Source organism: Clinocottus analis, unplaced genomic scaffold, assembly GCF_023055335.1.
Source record: "Clinocottus analis isolate CAN_PGR_092001 unplaced genomic scaffold, fCliAna1.0.p SCAF_10, whole genome shotgun sequence".
NCBI classification, from domain to species: domain Eukaryota; kingdom Metazoa; phylum Chordata; class Actinopteri; order Perciformes; family Cottidae; genus Clinocottus; species Clinocottus analis.
The window spans coordinates 12,650,676-12,668,419 of record NW_027175821.1 but is presented as its reverse complement, the minus strand read 5'-3'; the positions used below and the strand labels follow the sequence as shown (position 1 = coordinate 12,668,419).

General features: G+C 40.6%; 3 protein-coding genes across 15 annotated transcripts in view; 2 read left to right on the top strand and 1 right to left on the bottom strand.

The window, feature by feature from the left end:
• The window catches only part of dlg3 (discs, large homolog 3 (Drosophila)), a 73,759-nt gene extending 70,140 nt beyond the window's left edge, over nucleotides 1–3,619 (top strand). For all 11 annotated transcript variants that reach the window (XM_068589344.1, XM_068589290.1, XM_068589363.1 and 8 more), the window contains one exon: nucleotides 387–3,619. In XM_068589344.1, the coding sequence (XP_068445445.1) occupies nucleotides 387–493 (107 nt within the window). In that variant the 3' untranslated portion in view covers nucleotides 494–3,619. The remainder of the gene's footprint in view (nucleotides 1–386) is intronic.
• A 69-nt stretch (nucleotides 3,620–3,688) lies between these two features.
• Nucleotides 3,689–13,127, bottom strand: tex11 (testis expressed 11). The gene is made up of 29 exons (XM_068589250.1): nucleotides 13,017–13,127; nucleotides 12,201–12,313; nucleotides 11,800–11,884; nucleotides 11,552–11,631; nucleotides 11,388–11,468; nucleotides 11,173–11,292; nucleotides 10,866–10,946; nucleotides 10,700–10,785; nucleotides 10,562–10,619; nucleotides 10,365–10,460; nucleotides 10,171–10,252; nucleotides 9,724–9,802; nucleotides 9,450–9,601; nucleotides 9,215–9,300; nucleotides 8,850–8,987; nucleotides 8,563–8,665; nucleotides 8,310–8,434; nucleotides 7,717–7,802; nucleotides 7,134–7,187; nucleotides 6,999–7,039; nucleotides 6,849–6,926; nucleotides 6,655–6,725; nucleotides 6,024–6,137; nucleotides 5,729–5,801; nucleotides 5,479–5,628; nucleotides 5,254–5,362; nucleotides 5,013–5,133; nucleotides 4,230–4,397; nucleotides 3,689–4,005 (listed from the first exon to the last, which is right to left on the bottom strand). Exons 1-29 carry the CDS (start codon nucleotides 13,042–13,044, stop codon nucleotides 3,934–3,936), a joined length of 2,730 nt encoding a protein of 909 aa, XP_068445351.1. The 5' UTR covers nucleotides 13,045–13,127; the 3' UTR covers nucleotides 3,689–3,933.
• The window catches only part of kdrl (kinase insert domain receptor like), a 45,073-nt gene continuing 40,262 nt past the window's right edge, over nucleotides 12,934–17,744 (top strand). Inside the window, exons 1-2 of one of the 3 annotated variants that reach the window (XM_068589230.1) lie at nucleotides 12,934–13,149; nucleotides 15,955–16,055. Coding sequence is in view for 1 of the 3 variants with exons in the window: in XM_068589220.1 (XP_068445321.1) it covers nucleotides 17,290–17,353 (64 nt within the window). In the remaining 2 variants the exon portion in view is untranslated. Of the gene's footprint in view, nucleotides 13,150–15,954; nucleotides 16,056–16,831; nucleotides 17,354–17,744 lie in introns of those variants that run through there. The other 2 variants (XM_068589239.1, XM_068589220.1) reach the window with 2 other exon arrangements.

Genomic DNA, 17,744 nt, shown 5'->3' with positions numbered 1-17,744 from the left:
TATTATACTATTTGTAGAATTAGATTCCAGTGCTGGCTGCTTTAGATGGGTATAATCATCCAAAATCCCCATGTTAATGTAATGACAAGTTTAATCAATATTTGTGTGTTTCACCTTTTCAAAAACTACATTTTCGATGTTTAAAAAACCTGAAGAATCACTTCATACAAATTGAAGAATTTCTTTGGTTCAACACTAGTTTTAAATGTAAAAATATAAAAACTTTCCATGCAGGACTCTTTATCTTGCAAAAACAAAAATTGGCAAATCCTCACATTTTAATTTAATGAATTGACTATCAAAAAAGTTTCAGATGAACGATCTATTGACTGACTGAGAAGTTGACCTATTGTTTTAACTCCGGTTCTTTGTGTCCGTGTCTCCAGCTATTGTACAGGGTGACTCACTAGAGGAGATCTACAACAAAATCAAGCTAATCATCGAGGAGCAATCTGGTCCCTACATCTGGATCCCCTCCTCAGAGAAGCTTTGAGCTCCCTGCCGTCCCCTCTGCATCGGTGCAGAGCTCCCCTCCTGCCTCCCAGACACCCCACCCAAGCCCAAATAGCCCCCCTCCTCACTTCCTTTTTGCAGATATGTTTCATATCAAGTTTTAGTGTCATCATTATGTTACTCTCTAAATGAAAAAGAAGTCTTATCACCATTACTGTGACTGTGCACACCCCTGCATGAGTTTCTCAACAAATCCATTCAAGACTGGAAATGCCATTCCAAAGGAATTTGTCAAATGAAAACAAAAGGGAAAAGGAATAAATCCTTTTGTGAACTGGGACTGACTGAAGATCAAAATGTTACAGGAATCTGGAAAGAGGAGTTGGGATTCAAAAAGAAGTTGCAGGGAAACAGAGACTAATCATACCAAGTTGGAACACTTTGTAAATGTTCATCAAATCACATTTAAAAAGACGTGCAAGATGAGAAGTGAAGACCAATTAAGGTTTGTTTTTTCTTTTTCTAAAAAGACTGGATAAAATCGAGCCCTGCTGATGGTATTGTTCAAGGAGTCATCTCTCGTGTTTATAAAGACTGAGGAAATTAGTGGAGCCTACAAACTGGTGATCTATTTATCACAAACCAGCTTGCTGTTTGGTCGTCTGCCAGTTGTCTGTGCTGCAGCTGATAAAGACATCTCGGGAGGCAGATCAAGAGGAAGAACCGCGTTGTGAATCTCTACATTTATATTATGAAATCACAAGATAAATGATAAAATCCCACTGAGATTTTACTACATATTAAAAACACACATTTTACACTTCACTAGAATTGTCAATTTGGAGGGCTGTTAGATTTCTTTTTTTTCTTCTTTCTTTGTGGGATTATTTGCTTGTGGTTTTTAGCTGCTCTGTGTAAAGGATGGAGGTAGAGAAGTGTAACTGGGCTCTCTGCAAAACACCAAACTGCCTTACATCAAATACAAATTCTGTTTTGTGACTACCTGTTGTCTGTGAGGGAGGCTGCACACAATTTACAATGAAAAGAGAGGAAATATTCTCTTTTCCTACTTCATTTTGTGTCCTCCGACTGCCAGGAGGCCTGACTTGAGTGCAATAGTTAAAACAAAGTCTCACCTCTGCAATAGATAAAATAAAGTCTCACCTCTGTGGGCGCCTTTTTTCCTCCCCTGTATTTTAACCTTCCTTTCTATTTAATAATACAAAATTAGCCATTGGATTACAATTTGGACAGCCAGAGCCTCCTAACTCCTGTTGAGCAGCAGACCACCCGATTACACTCTCTGCCTTCCTAGAGGATTCTCTTCTGATTGAATGGTCACATGGTACTGTCCTATCTGCCGCCATGACGGTGGCCTTAAAACGGGTAGAACAAGACAATAATTGTATTGGATGTCCTAACAATTAAAGAGTAAATTTAACCTGTTTTGGATTGTCCCCCTTTCCCCCTACCAAAAATATCACTAAAGTTGGGTTTGATTAAAAAAAAACCTACATGCTTTGTGCATCTATACACGTATGAATTCTTAATGAATCTGTTGTTGATGAACCACTGTGTTGAGCTCTTAGTGTGTCTGGGGCGAGCTAGACCGGCTCAGGAATCTTTGAACGTACAGATACCATTTCCCCTGCGACTGAAAGGCCACGCGTGGGCGACCACGGAGCTCACAGCCGTCAGATGTGAACGAACAAGTACCGATGGTACAGTCGCGTAGTCAAAGGCGTTTTCAACCTAGCAGTGTAATCAGGCTGTATTATGTGTCTTCTCTTTTTCGCGAGGCGGGGAGCTTGTTCAAGCACGGCGGTATGGTAACCTTTTAAAGTTTGCTGAATGGCATCGGCGGGATTGAAACGAGCTGCCCCACCCTCCCATGCAGATCTTGGCCCTGTGTGTTAATGTGTGCATGTGAGAGAGCACGACTGAAGAAGGAATACTGAGGCCCCTGATCCTGTGAACGTTCTCGCTTTCCTCCTCAGCTTTTTGATGAGTGCAAAGGATTTTTGTTCCTTTTTTTTTTTTTCCTTCTCAGAGAGCCAGACCCAACAGGAAGTGGTAAACTAGACCTCTGGGTCCCCTGCTCTCGCCCACCCACAGAGCACCTGTACCTGCAGGCATTTTCTGAACAGGTGTGCCCACCTGCCAGGCACCACTGCTAAACCAGCTGTCATTACCTGTGTCAAAACCAGAGTTCAGGGAATAACCGAAGGGAACAGAGCCATTAATAAACTGCTTGCAGACTGTTTCAAAGGGTGTGGTAGCTGTACAATGTAAATACGCCCCCAGCAGATCGCCCTCACCTGTGCTTCATGCATGTGTGAATCAAACTGGGACATGTTTTATAGACCACAAATGTCAGGTAAGTAAAGTTTGAGCTACTCTTGAGATATCATTTCCATACAAATGTGCTGTATTGTTGGTATTTCTCTTCAAATGCCTATTGGAAAACTTACCTAGTCAGTTGGGAATTAAATTCCCTCAAGTAGGGCCTGTCTACATGTGATTTATTGTGGAACGTGTCTGGGTGTATAGATTATTAAAAAAATATATTGTAAAATAAATAATTAAAGAGATGCAGGCAGAAACCTACACTATCACAGAAACCCGGAGCATTGATCAATACATCATTAGAAGTTTAGAATTGGTCCTCTCTGGTGTTTAGTTGAAATACAGCTGACTGTTAACGATGTGTGTGGTATTCATACCTCAGTCAGCCATATCAAAGCCCAAAGAACTTGATTTCATTTTACTCTTTCCATTGAGGTTGTGGTATATATCGAGATGGAACCTGAATGCCTCTGTGTGTGTATAATTGACGAGGGTCTTTGTTCTGATGAGAGAAATGATGACATATATGCTTTTATTTTTTGGGTTGGGGGGGGGGGGGTCAGGGTTCTTGTTTGTACTTTTGGGTGATGTTTATGTTATAGCACATCTGTGCAGTAAGTGCTTGCAAACATGAACCCTTTGATTGTACAGTAGTTTCCTTCCTGTCACTGCAGGTGGTACAAGCCTATCAGGACACTTGGCCTCATGGTCTTCCTTGTCCTAGTCATGAGGGAACACAGTCCTGCAACTTTTGTTTGGGTTTTATTTTGGGACTTGACAAGAGTTTATTTGTTTGAAAATAAAATATGTGACTCAGTTATGATTTTGATTTGCTTGTCATTGCGCTTAAAACAACTCGGTGGCTTTGGAAATAATTGAATTACACTGATTCTTTTTCAGAGGATATTCTTTGGCATTTTAGCCTTTATTGACCAAACCTGGATAGAACGTTATATTGTTTCTTTAACCACTCGCAGGACATCCCACAATTACACCGATTCAAAGCATCACTTTATCAAACTGGAATATCTGAAGAACATTTTACCACAACATCAGTAACATTTAACTGCAACAAACCGTTGCAAATGAATTTAAGTGAGATCAGGCTGAGACCGCTGACTGGTCCCAATTCAATTATTCCTCAACGACGAGGTTCTTCTTGGCTTTGTCCAATCTGTCTAGGACTTCACTGTAGAGGCCAGACATCTGTGGGGACACGAACAAAACCCACTACAGCTTCCAGAGGTTTTGGCATTGAAGGACCTACAACGATGGTTATTTCTTGATTTAGCATAAGACGTGTGTTTCTGTGGCCAAAGCCTCCGTCGGGTTTATCTAACCAACAAGATAATTCATTCTCTATCATGCTCCACTGCTACAACCGCCCCAGTCTGCTTCATTCCCTCCCTCCCTCTCCACCAGGCCTGTACCTGTGACTCGTAGCTCTCCTGCAGTGATCCAAGGTGGCGGATGAAGCCCATGGCGAGGCCACACCACTTCTCGGCCTCGGGGTACTGAGCCAGGCTGTACAGCAATATCCCTGTGTTCCAAGCCCGAGTCAGCAGCCACAGGGTTTCCATCTCTGGGAAGTCGTCGGGCTACAGAGAAGAGCAGAAAGATGTTCAAATGCAGACCACCTGGGTGACTTGCTTGTGTATGGAAAGGAAATCTTTTTTTTATTTTTATTGGGTGAAACCTGTGAGTAACTTTCATCCAATCCTGTTCTACTGTATGTGAACCTTTACTAATGCTTTGAAGTCTTAAACAGACTGTAAACAAACTGAAAGGTCTTATCATTTCCAAAGTTTCACTCGTTTTTTTTCACACCACTTTAATCTTGGGCTTTCACTTTGATCCAAAGAATTCCACAGCTTTTGAGTAATAACTCAAAATGAAAGGGGAAATATGCACTGCCTCTGAAGCAGTGCAATGTCTCAATAATTTGATGCCTCTTTCAGAGCTGCAGCTCACCGGCAGTACGATGACTTGTACAGCACATTAACATTCAAATTGGCAGGAAGGGGGTAGTGAATGGAAGCATCTGCTAATTGAAGTGCGGCTGAAAGCCCATTGATAAAAAAAAAAAAAAAGAGGCTTCTATAACAGCATGCAGGCACGGAGTGAAGAGAGGGGGTTAATTATACAGCAGTCCTGTTGGACTGAACAGGAGGTGGGTGCCAAGGGATGGCCGTGTGTGATTGGCGCTGACTCACTGCGGCTGCAATGATGGACAGCGCCTCCTCGTAGTAGTCCCACACCTCCTCAAGCACATGGGCCTCCACCTCTGACACACCGCTTGGGAGGGACAGCTTGATCAGGCTGTGAACACACTTGCTACGACAGAGACACAAAAACAGGCACACCATTGGAAACCATCCCAGTAAGCGAGTTGTGGGAACGGATCACGAATGAAAAATCGCGGGTCATTTTTATGTCGAGTCGTGGTGGGTTTGCCTGCAGCAAGCCGGGTCGGCCTGTGGTTGTTTCTTGTGCAGAGAGAGAGCAACCCTCAAGGCCTTCTTACAAAGCAAAGGGAAGTGGGCTGGAGGCTCTATGGCTAAGGCTACGTATAGAAGAAGAAGAAAAAAAAGATGCAAATAGTAGAATGTGTCCGTTTCTCTTCATGTGTCAGCATGGATCAGACGAACAATACAGCACTTGTTTTGTCTTTGTCTTTACCTGCGATCGTCTCCAGCACCTTGGTTTCAACATTTTCAAGCTCCAAGACCGACTCCAGTACCGTCTCGAGCTTAGGGTCGTTCAGTTTAGCTCGAGCCTCAAATTCATACAGCAGCAGCAGTGTGTCTGTGGGGTCCATTGGGGAGCTTCCTACAAGTATGTGGTGAGAACACAATTCTTTAGTTTGTTTTTTTAGACGAAGATACTATAAACATGGGTGTTATTCAGGTAGTGAAGCTGCTAAAAGTACCTGACGCTTTCAGGGTTTTCCAGACCTCCCAACAGATCTGAATGTACTCCAGAGCCTGAGTGAGATGCTCAGTCTGTGAATCAAACAGAAACACATAACAAGCTTTCTGGGTTCCTCATTGCCATCTAGTGTTCACTTCCTCTTCAAAAGCAGAGGGATTCAAAATGAAACGCCTACGCCAGCACCAATACTTTGGTTAGTCACTTCTCTTCTCCTCTGGACTTGGTAAATTTCCATCCATGTGGATGGAGAGTGTGCTAAATGAGGAGATGGACAGAGGGAGTGGGTGGCACACCTGGGCAGAGTGAAGAGACTTCCTGCAGAGCTCCAGAGAGGCAGCGGCCGCCATTAGCAGACACGTCTTCTGGCCCATGAGCAGTGTGCGATCAGAAGGGCACAGCTGGGAGAGCTGCGGGTTCATGCAGATGTCATGTTTTCATTTTGGTTGCAATGACCCACAGGCACACTGGCTGGTTCAGAACAAGAGAAAGATGCTGGCTTGTGATCTGAAGGTGTTTTTCAGACCTTTACAAACTGGAAAAGTTGTGGTATGAAGAAATTTTGAAAAAACATTCTCTCCGCATTCAGAAACTACTTCTGATGATGAAGTAGTTCATCCCAGTTTCTCTGGGATATCCACACAACATCCAAAAGCAGAAGCTTATAACTGTAGACAGCAGTCAGCATCTCACACAGAAATAAAGACTATAAGTAAATAAACAATAAATACACCAGTATTCTGCTGAATGTACAGTCAGACAGTCAAAGGACAGAGGGGTCACTGTGGCTCACTCTGATTCTTGATCTTCAACTGATTTGTTTATCTTTTAAAACAATGTTAAATCCCTGTTCAGGTGTTATTGATCTACATCCTCATACTGTAGATATTGATTCATTCACCTGACAAAGCTAATAAGGGCACTTGCCTGGTAAGAGAGCACAAAGAAATCCCTCATTCTGTCAGGGTTGCTCTCGCTCTGCAGAGCCGAGTTCCACGCTGTAACAAGCACGCATGCACACACACACAAACACACACACACACACACAATTAAGATGCTGTAAGATTGTTAAGCCATAGCATGTCAGATTGAAGTGACGAGTAGAGAAAGAGTCTTTGTACCAATCTTCCTGAACCAGTTGGCTTCCTCTGTGCGTTGTTCAACAGTCATGCGAGTCTGGTGTGAAACTTTATGCAGAGCTGCAAACAAAACTGGAGTTGAGACATTTCTTCTCAAAAATGCAGTTCAACCCCTGCTGCATATGTACTCACCCATTTTTAGATATGGGAGCAGGACATCCAGATTCCCATCCCTACATGGAGTAATGGAGGAAGTGGATGTAAACCTGTGCTTTTGATGTGTTGTAAGCCTCATGAATAATACTATATAATCACACTTCCCCTCACCTCATCTCATCACTTGATCTTTCTATTGTGGAGAGCACAAGTCGAACCAAACACCTATAAGAAGATGAATGGAGAAACTGGCGTTGACCTCCTTTCTTTCACCTACTAACTGTATTATACAGAGACACACTTTCAGTGGAGAAGCAAAGGAATATAGGTCAGTGGATCATAGAGGTGTATGGAGCACTAACAGACTCACTACAATCTCTCAGCAGCACATAAGGCATCTTTACTAAATTGTGTCACTTTATGTGTGAAACTCCACCATCATGTTTTGTTCACACAGTCTCAACACATGAACACTGAATGCTTTAAAATAAAAATATAGAAATAATTATGTTCTAAAAGCAAACTGTAAGCAAACTATTGCAGCATGGAAAAGAAAAGTCAACAAAAAGGTAACCAACCTTGATGAAATGTCTCTAGTGCTGTGTGAAGTACTGGGACTTATGTGTGTGAGTGTGTCTTCCTTCTCCTTTCTAGCTTTCTTTTTTTTTCTTATGACAGATTATTGTTTTTCATGCAGACATATTATTGATGTTGGTGTTTAACTCTTCATTTCCATGTTGCAGTTCCCACAGACCTGAGGGCCGTCAGAACCTGAGCTTCATCTTCTGAGTTTTCACACAAGCTCTCCAGGGCCTTCATGGCAGTTTCCTGCTGTTCATTCTGTCACAGGGGAACAAACATCCTCCTCATTTATTCCACCACCCACCAGTCATATTCATCACAATCACGCAGCAGACTAAAAATAGGATTAATTCTTTTGACTTTACCCTCACTAATTGCTAATGGCTGGTTGCTATCTAGTGTGTTTACTGATTGTAGCTCGGGGGAAGGGAACATCCACTGATCAGGTTTCTTTTTCTAAATTAAATGAAATAGGCCTCGGGAGGTGACAGCAATGCTCTATCTATGATAGCCAATTGTTTTTTACCCAACGATGAGGAGCTTTTCCTGGAAAGATGCAACATGCCTAAACATCTGGTATCATGCTTTTCTCTCCAGATCAGTGCAGTGGCAAGGACACGATCCCTTACTAGCTTCCCACCCACAAACTCCAAGCTGCAAGTACCTCTTTGAGGACAAAACCCAACTAATTATTTCCCCATTGAATCCACAATTCTTCACAACTGGTTAACAGAGAGGAGTAATGAGTCCTTTGATGAGTCCTACCTCCAAAGCAATCTGAGCAGCCAGACTGAGGAGGTTGGAAGCAGCATTCTCCGATACCAGCAGTCCGTCCTCACTGGCAACAAGACTCCTGGACAAGAGCCCCATCGCATTCACTGCCTCTGCAGCTGGTAGAAATCAACAACCTCATCACCACAGACAATATACTGAAAATGTGGGCTGTAAGGAAATTGCAACACTACTACCGTAACATATTTCACTCTACATGTATCACACAATAATTTGTTGTAGATACCTTTCTCCACATTCTTTTCCTGCACTGCAATCTTGTAGACACTGAACTGAGTGAAAATGCTGTCAGGATCACATCTCTCTGCTTCCTTAATCGCCTCTTTTGCCTGAAAAGCACACAACTTCAAATATGTGCAAACACACATCACATATATAAACTGTAAAAATGCAGCAGGAGCATTCGCCGTAGTGGCTGGTGACAAACTACCTGGTGAGTTCTGACACACACCACTTGCTGCACAACGCGTTTACTTCCCTGACTTACTGTTTCGGTGGCTCAAGTTTGCTTACCTTTTCCAGTTGCTTCAGTTGCAAGAAACAGGAAGCTCTGTTCCTCTGCAGTTTGGCCGAGTTGGGCTCCATTTTACCTGCCTTGAAGAAACTCAGGGAGTAGTTATACCACTGAAGAGCCTCAGAGTAGTTTCCGGCCTGGGAAGAAAGAGGGTGCGTTGTTTTTCTTTGTTTATCCATGTGTGGAATTAAACCTTTGCATTGAACCTGTGCTAACTAGTTAAGAACAGTGGGCAGTGTGTGGGTGTGTTGCTATGACACAACAGTGCTGATCACTAAGCCCACATGCTGATAACTATACACGGGTATGCACGCTATCAAAATATCTTGTGTATGAAGGAATAACATGGCTATGTTTAGCATACCTCAAAGTGTTTGGACGCTTTATCCCACAGCATGACATGTAGACTTGTGAGGGCCTGTGGAGACAGCTGTTTTCCTGTATAGTGACCTGTGGGTGTAAACAATTGTAATACTAACACAGAAGCACATCTACAGTGTATTCCCAGTATTATTATAAAATTAACTATGTTAACCATCTTTTGAAAACAAAAAAAGAAATCTGTGTTTTTCTAGAGCTGGAATGCAAAACTGAAGTACCGGTGATGATATCCTCTATCTTCTGTTTGGCCAACAGCTCCTTGCCTCTCTGCAGCAGTAGCTCAATGTACAAGACAAGAGCGGTTCCCAGGTCAGGGGACGCCTCAAAGTGCTGACACACACGCTTCAAATACTCAAATGCCAGCGCTTCTCTAGAAAAATCAAAACAGAGTTGAATAGCTCAGCATTTCTTAAAAAGAAAATGTGCACATGTGCACGCGAGGCTATGTGCGTGTTTACATAAAGAGACAAGTGAGAGTAAATAAGTTTGTACCTGTCTTCAGACATGAGAGGTTTCACTGTGCTCAGACACAGTTCAAGAGAAACCTTTGATTCCAGCAGGTCATTAAGTCCTGAAAACACATTTTTTTGACCTGCTTTTAATTTAGCATTTAATGCTGTGCAAGTCATCCACATATGCACAGGAACATACTAAGTACAAGCAGCTCTACTGGTACACCGGACATGTCTTGTAAATCCTAGGAAGTAGTTACATCATTGTAGACACTTAGACTATTTCTGGAGTATTTAAACTTATCAGTAGCAATATTGAGTTTTTACAAATCTACTTTTCTTTCTACTCGCCTGAGGGGAATCAAACTAGCAACATTTCTTCCTTGAATTGACTTCTCTAACCTCTCAGCTGCTGACGCCCCACTGCTGCTGCTTGGTTAATGAAGTTCTGTATAAATAATTCAATGAGGTTTGAGTAATAACTAACCTGCTCTTATATGGTCGTCTGAGGCCCCGGATTTCAGGAGTATTCTGATCTTTAAGTACAGCCCAGAGGCGCTTTCGCATTCCTGTCAAATTGCAGTACAATTGGGTACATAGCATCATTTTTTTTGGTAAGTGCATGTTTCAAAATGCATGCAATTTGTGAATACAATTTAAAAATGGTATATTATATCCCACCTTGTTGGCTAAGCTGACAGCATTAAGAGCCTTCTCATGAAACCTCTGACAGTCCCATTCTAAATAAACAGTGGCGAGGAGCCTCAAAACCTTGGCCTAGTGTGAGGGTAATTAAAGACAGATAACAAAAATGAAAAAATAAAACGGTTTTAATTTGTACTTGTTGCCTGTACTGAACTTAAATTGCACTGTATTACCTGGACTTCAGATCCAGGGGCGTATTTCACATTAATTTTTCCAATTTCATAGCTTTGGCTGAGGGAGAAGAAGAACACATTACTTTCCCACGGGATTGTTTTTCAGCAACTTTCTGTAGAATTTAACATTATATTTACCATAGCCAAAATGCACTGTCCTCAAACTTTCCCAGATTGTAAGTGTCTATTCCAAAGTTGTAGCACATAAGGGAGAGGTACGTCGTCTGCATTGAGTAAATATTGTTAAAATACCCACTGTCAATAGCAATATGTTGTTAAAATGATAACAGAGGTTTTCTTTTACATCTTTTGGTAGCCGCTGAAGCATGTCTTTACAGCGCTGCATATAGACCACAGCCTCATGGTTATTCCCTTGACTTATGGCCTGCAAAGAAGAGACTTGAACTTACTGTTAAATGTCAGGAAACAATACAACATTACTCATTAGCACAGAATGAGATTTCCTCCTCTCATTGTTTCTCAGTTCACATTTTAGCTGTCTTACACTTCACACTGCAAGTCTGTCAGAATAGCACTTCCTCAGCTGCCAAATATCACAAGAACAAATATTCACGTCGAAGGTGTTGAACATCACATGCGCCAGAGCTCACCGATTCTGCCTGGCATGAGAGAATTCGCAGCAGATCCTTCTCTACATCTCCCTTGCATGAAGCGTTGTCAGCTGCTCCGTCACCTCTGGACGTTAGTTGGCCATAGAGGGTTTCCAGGCTCTAGGGGTATTGAATGTTACATAATTTGTAAAGACACCATATTACTGTATGCTATAAACTACGCTCTCTCAATTTGACTGTTAACTTTGTTTCACCTTGACAGCAAATCTTAAGAAGTTATCTGCCATCTGGGGATTCTTGCAGTCCATCCAGGTTCTCCCTGTTTTGCTGGCCATCTGTAAAGATTACACACTGACAAACAGACTTTGTCCCCCTGAAATGTTAAGCACTCACAGAGGGTGCCTACATTATTGCATACCAGGATCTGCTTACGGATGATGCCCTCTGTTGGATTCTCAGGCTCACAGCAGCACAGCAGACTGCATGCGACATGACGCACTGTGAGGATAGTGAGAACGTTTGACTGTGATTCAACACAACCCAAACTAACTTGTCTTATAATCCTCACATTGTGCCAACATTTCAGATTATACGTGTGGTCATTTCAACTGTCATGATCATCTTTAGAATAATCATGTAAATAAATACTGCAATTAAGAAATCTACCTTTTGCTTTCTGATTTGTACTTAAAGTGCTGCCCACATTCTTAGTAACTGCCCAGTTCCACAGCTGGATGGCACACTCCTCAAGCTGTAATCGGAGTAAGAAAATAAATATGCATGCAACTCACATACTTCTGCCAAATTATAGCCAAATAAAGTAGTAAAAAATAGGCTTGACAAAACTTTACAGCTTAGTTACAGAAGTCATTAAAAATTAAAGTAAAATCACACTGATGATTTACACTAAATAAAAAAAATGCAATCAACTACAAATTGGCTTGTTTGTATTACATTATGGAGGATCCTGCTTTGCAAGAGTGACATTTTAGATTTTACTGTTTGATTTTTTTGTTTTTAAATGTACTATTACTGTCAAGTTATAACTGTCTCACAAACGTGTCTACCTGTGGATCTGGTATTTTGGGAAAACCCTCCAGACCAGAGACCTCAGAGAAGAGTGTCTCTATCACCTCATCATAATCTGCTGGCTGTTTGTGCAGCAGATTATCTGTGAGACCTGTGAAGAAACAAGAGAAAATCAAGACATGTTGACGAGACACAAATTCAACTACTTTCTTGAAAAAGGTCAAATGGTTTCCAAAAAATAGTTAGTGTTGCAATGGCTAGTTTTACTTCTAATGTGTGTTTTTTGGCAATTTGAAAAATAATTCTGAAATTTAGTTGTATTTTTTTCCAACAAAATACGGTAATCTGTTAACGCTGACTGTAGATTGTTCGATTATGTATAACATTAATTTCAACAATTTGTAAATTGAAATTCCTATTGGTTTCCAGTTGCTTCTTCCAGAGACTATTAAAACTACTAACATAGCTAGGTTTACTAGGTTAGGTGATTTGATTGAGTCACAATTGGATCAATAAAGGCACAATTTCTCAGATGTATGTCATTTAGGTAAAGTTAAAGTTGATTGTATCAAAGAAAGCTTGTTAATTAGCCATATTAATGTCCCATATACTCATCCATGTTGCTATACTAGTGAAGTGAAAGCCATAATAAGCCAAGGCAGCGGTGACATTAGCTTAAACATAAACCAGCTAACCTAGCTAGCGGTTGAACTCTGAACTCTATGGTTCCCTAGACAACAGTTACTGGCCCACTGCCCGGATAAACTGGAGGTCTCGTCTATACAACTACTTTATCTATCAAAAAAAAACGCTTAAGTTAGTAGTTAGATCGGCTGAAAGGGAGAGTTACTCACATTTAACAGTGGAAGCAAACAGCTCCATGTTTTAGATTGCTCTGCTGTGAAATGATCCTTTGGATGTTGGCGCCGTTCGTTTGATTGACAGCTGCCTCAAATGCCGCGAAGTTTGTCCAGGAAGAGCTTGAAAGTAAGTTTAACTAAATTTATGTTTAGCTAGTTAGTGTGAATTCTCCAAGACTCTATGCGCATTCATATCTTATTTTTACTCTGTGACTGCATGGTTAATATTGTCCAGAATATATATATATATATATATATATATATATATATATATATATATATATATATATATAGCTAGCTAACACTTTCAATGATTATTTTACCTTTAGCTGAGCTGGCATTCCAGTGTGGACCAGAGACATACCCAGATGGAGCTAATTTACTATCTTAATGTTGACGGGCCAATCATTAGGGCAAGTTATGTTCCACCTGCTTGTGGAAGTGGCTTTACTGGTTCTGATTATCAAGGGACATTTATATAATCCTACATTAAAGCATGACAAAATATCCTTAGTTGCTGCTGTTTATTATTATTCTGCAATGAAAGGCCCTTAGCTGGTGATGATGGGGAGTATGTCTCCTCGGACGAGCTATATGTTCCCTATCTCAATATCCTCTTAGTATGATACATTAAGGATGTATCCATTCTGAGCCAGCAATATTCCGTACATTGCTGGCTCAGGATCGATATACATATACCAGGATAGACATATATATATATATATATATATATATATATATATATATATATATATATATATATATATATATATATACACACACACACACACACACACACACACACACACACACACACACACACACACACACACACACACACACACCCTTTGAAAGGCTTTCATGTTCTCAGCAATGCCTTTTCCCTTGGTTAAATGTTCTATGTATGTTTCTCCGGCTCGACCTGTGGAAATCACCCATCGACAGCTTATTGCATACTGACGTTATCGTCACTCAACTTTGACAGACAGAATTCTTAAATTAAACCGACAATAGCAGTTTCACATCGGCCAGTTTGACTTTGTTAACACAGCTGCAGCTATTAATGTTAATTATGGGTGTACTAAATTAGTCTCTGTACCTGCTGGAAAGGTTGCACAGCCGTAAACTGTCAACGCAACTTAGCCAACATAAGCTGTATAATTTATAACTTTTATTTTTATTTTGTTAGGGAAAAATTGAAAGAAACATGATCTCATCATATTTACGATGAGATATTTTACTCTCTGCAAGATATACTAAAGTTTCTTTTCTAAAAAGTGGAGCTAGTCTCGTATGTTGAATGCAGAACCAAACAAAACTGATGGCTAATGGGGCCTTGAATGCATTTTACTGTCTTGCAGGTCTCGATGTGCAACGTGTACCACATGCGTTCCACTACTTAAGGAATCCAATACCCTGTTTTTATTCAGCCATAACAGGCCCATTTGACAAAAGTAACCAGGTAGTTTGGCCAACATGACTGTGCTTTTTCCACTTTTAAAACAGCATGCACATGTACTCTGTTAGCTCTGTAGCTCTGTGTTTCTAAAACAAGATATTCAGCGTATATTAAACTTGACAGCTAATTCTGCTAATATGATACATTTTCAAAAACTTAACTTTTTTTATTAGATTCCCTTTTGAATTGATGTATTTTTTATTCCATATTACCTTTTTCCAAATCGTTGATATCTCATGTTATTTATAATCCAACAATGGGGATGTTGAACTTAAAATATTATATATATTATAGTTGTATACAATTTTGGAGAGACCCTCAGATCTGTGGGCCATTTACTTGCATCATAAATTGTATGCATGATTGATTTCCAGATTGTTTTAGGTTTTCCAACTGGTGCATACCTCTGTCCAGGACTCTGGCTTGAAAGTAAAACAATCTATAACATTGCTGTCATGGAAGAAATTCTTTTGTTAATATCCTGGCCTATCAATCTTATTTTGTCCACCAACATTTAATCGGTAACATGATATGCCCTGCTTCCAATGCTGTAGTATGAGTGGGGTTTGGAGACTATGGCATTGTTTCAACTCGAGACTGACAGTCATTTGATCAGTAGGGCAGTCAGACCGCTCCACCTCTCTGCAGGAAAAAAAAAAACTTTATTTCAATCAGGTTCATTCACTGAAGAAGACTTTGCTGTTGGGGCGAAAGGAAAAGCGCATGCTGTGTGTTTAGAACCAGTTAGTCCCCCATAGTGTGTTTTGAACACCAGATTCTAAAATAATACACTTCAAACCCACCCCATCAGCGAGCAACTTCCACCAATTGTTCATCAGGAGATGCCCTCTCGTTTAAGTGGGAATGTCTCCTTTACTGAAGACTGAAATGTGAACACACTAAGAAGATTTTTGTAATAGACAAGGCAGTTTCTCGCAAACCTCACCTCTTATTTTTGTATTTATTGAGTTTCCTTTTCTCCAAAGGTGTAAGTCTATCATATAATCTTTACTCATGTCACTATTCAAAACCTGAGACCCCATGTCTTGGCCACATCTTCTTGAGAATAATACTATTTGACAGTCTTGTTAATTGTATGCCAAGTTAAGCTAATTCCCAAGTCTACAAAGTGAGAAGAATGACTTTATTGTTTTTTCATCAACAGATTGTGATAGTGAGGGTCCACTGTCAAAAAGTTAACAAAGTAGAATTAGAACAAAGTAACGCAACACAACAATATGATATTGTCCCCTTTTTTGGGTTAAACCACACAGAAGAGAGTTTTTTGTGTGTGTTCATTCAACCAAATACTGACATACTTTTTAATATCCTTGATTTATTTTGTGCAAAAGCAAATGTTTGAATTCTTGACTTATTACTTGATCTCTGAATACCAAAATACAAAAGGACTCCAAGACCAAGATGTTATAAAAAAAAAATCTCATATGGCTTTTCACTGTTTTCCTGCTCCAGGAATGGAAGAGTGACGCTCATCACATTTCACCACTTTGCCTATTCCCCGCACTCAAGATCCAGTCCCCAAAATGGTGGCTTTTCAGTCCGTGGGCGGAAAGGTGAGGGCAGGATGTTCTTATTTACAATGCCTGCTACTGTGACCTGCAGCAGCAGTGCAATTGTTGTGGTGATAAAAGAAAACAGTCTGCAGCACATCCACACACTGCGGGGTACTGCTGGACAAAAGAGGATTATTTACATTGATATAAAAAGCTATGTGTCCTGTTTCTGAAGTTAAAAATAAATCCAGCAAATATTTACTCTAAACACTTGAACAGATAGATTCAATCTGATATTGTAATGATTGCTAACATTTTGGTCAATTTCCCTCTTAATACAAGATTACTGCTGTTACCTTTACCCTCAGTTGTTTTTTTTATCAAAGGCTTTACACACAAAGGTCAGATGAAAAAGGTTTAATGATCTACTTCTACTTATTTAACTTCAAACAGTCCTGTAGAAACATATTCTGACCACAGATCAATGAGGGGTTGTTAATCACGATTGAAACAATGCTGTGATAGACCCATTTTAGGGTAATTTAAGTTGCCTTTCAAGTGTAGTTTTCAACTGAAGATAAATAAAATGACTTAATTATTGTTTATGTTTAATGGTGTACCCCTGTACCATTTGTAGGAGTAACACATTACGTTGTGGACACAATGTGTTGCACGATTAGCAAAGAAAATCATTATTGCTCATGAGGTTATCCCCTCCTCAGTAGCCTGAAGGAAGGAGTCTGTCCCCCCCAAAAGAGTGACGTTGCGTCCTTCCTCCGTGTCTCCATAAAACGTGCCTGACGCATGGACTGTAAGTGTTGCACAGAGGCGAAAGGGAGGAGAAATTGTCCAAGGCGCGCATGAAAAGCAGTGAGCAGATTAATCTGGTTTTTGTAGGCTCCACCTGACCAGTCAGACCACTCACTCAACTTTTATTTTTTCGCAAACCACTGAATTGAATTCATCTGACTTTTTGGGGGTGTTCGAGAGCACCTGCCTCGAGGATACAGCGGTACATCCGTCTCCTCTTTGCCGGATCGGGAGTTGGACTAACCAGCTGCGCAGGAGCTCCCCTGCGAAACGCGCCATGGGAAACGGGAGAACCACTGCCGCTTTTTGCATGTACACCTGAGGGGTTTTGTGGATTAACAACACGTTTTTTTTTTTAAACAAAAAGAGCCATCTTTGCTCTTTGAGACTTTGTTTAGTCACGCGGAATCATAAGCCTCTGCCAAGGACTCTTATTACTTTATTTCTAACACCACGGTGTGGATTTCGGTGAAGAGCCGCCAGGATGGTCTCATCCGACTGTTGCAGATGGTTCGTTGTCATCTTGTGTTGTTCATCACTCGCAAATGGTAAGAAGTCATTCATGCTCATACCGACCAGTTATTTATGCGTTGTGGAGTGTTAAGAAGTGAGTTTTAACATCGCACTGTTTGACTTTTAGATTCGTTTCAATGAATGAATGAAAGCATGTTGTTTCACAGACATTTGACAAAATCAGACGTCATTGATCAGAAGAAGAAAGTTGAGTGGCTTTTTAATTCATACTAATGCTATTCTTATTCTTATATTATCTTTGAGCTGCTACCAATAGTTTGATTGTGTTATCCTTACATTTGTGGAACATTTTTTATTGTTTCTGGATATTTCAGGGCTTTATATTTTAGTAGAATATACAATTTGAATGTTTTAGGAAAATGATGTGCCCAGGCTGTCATTGCACCTGCAGTTCTCGGTTTAGCC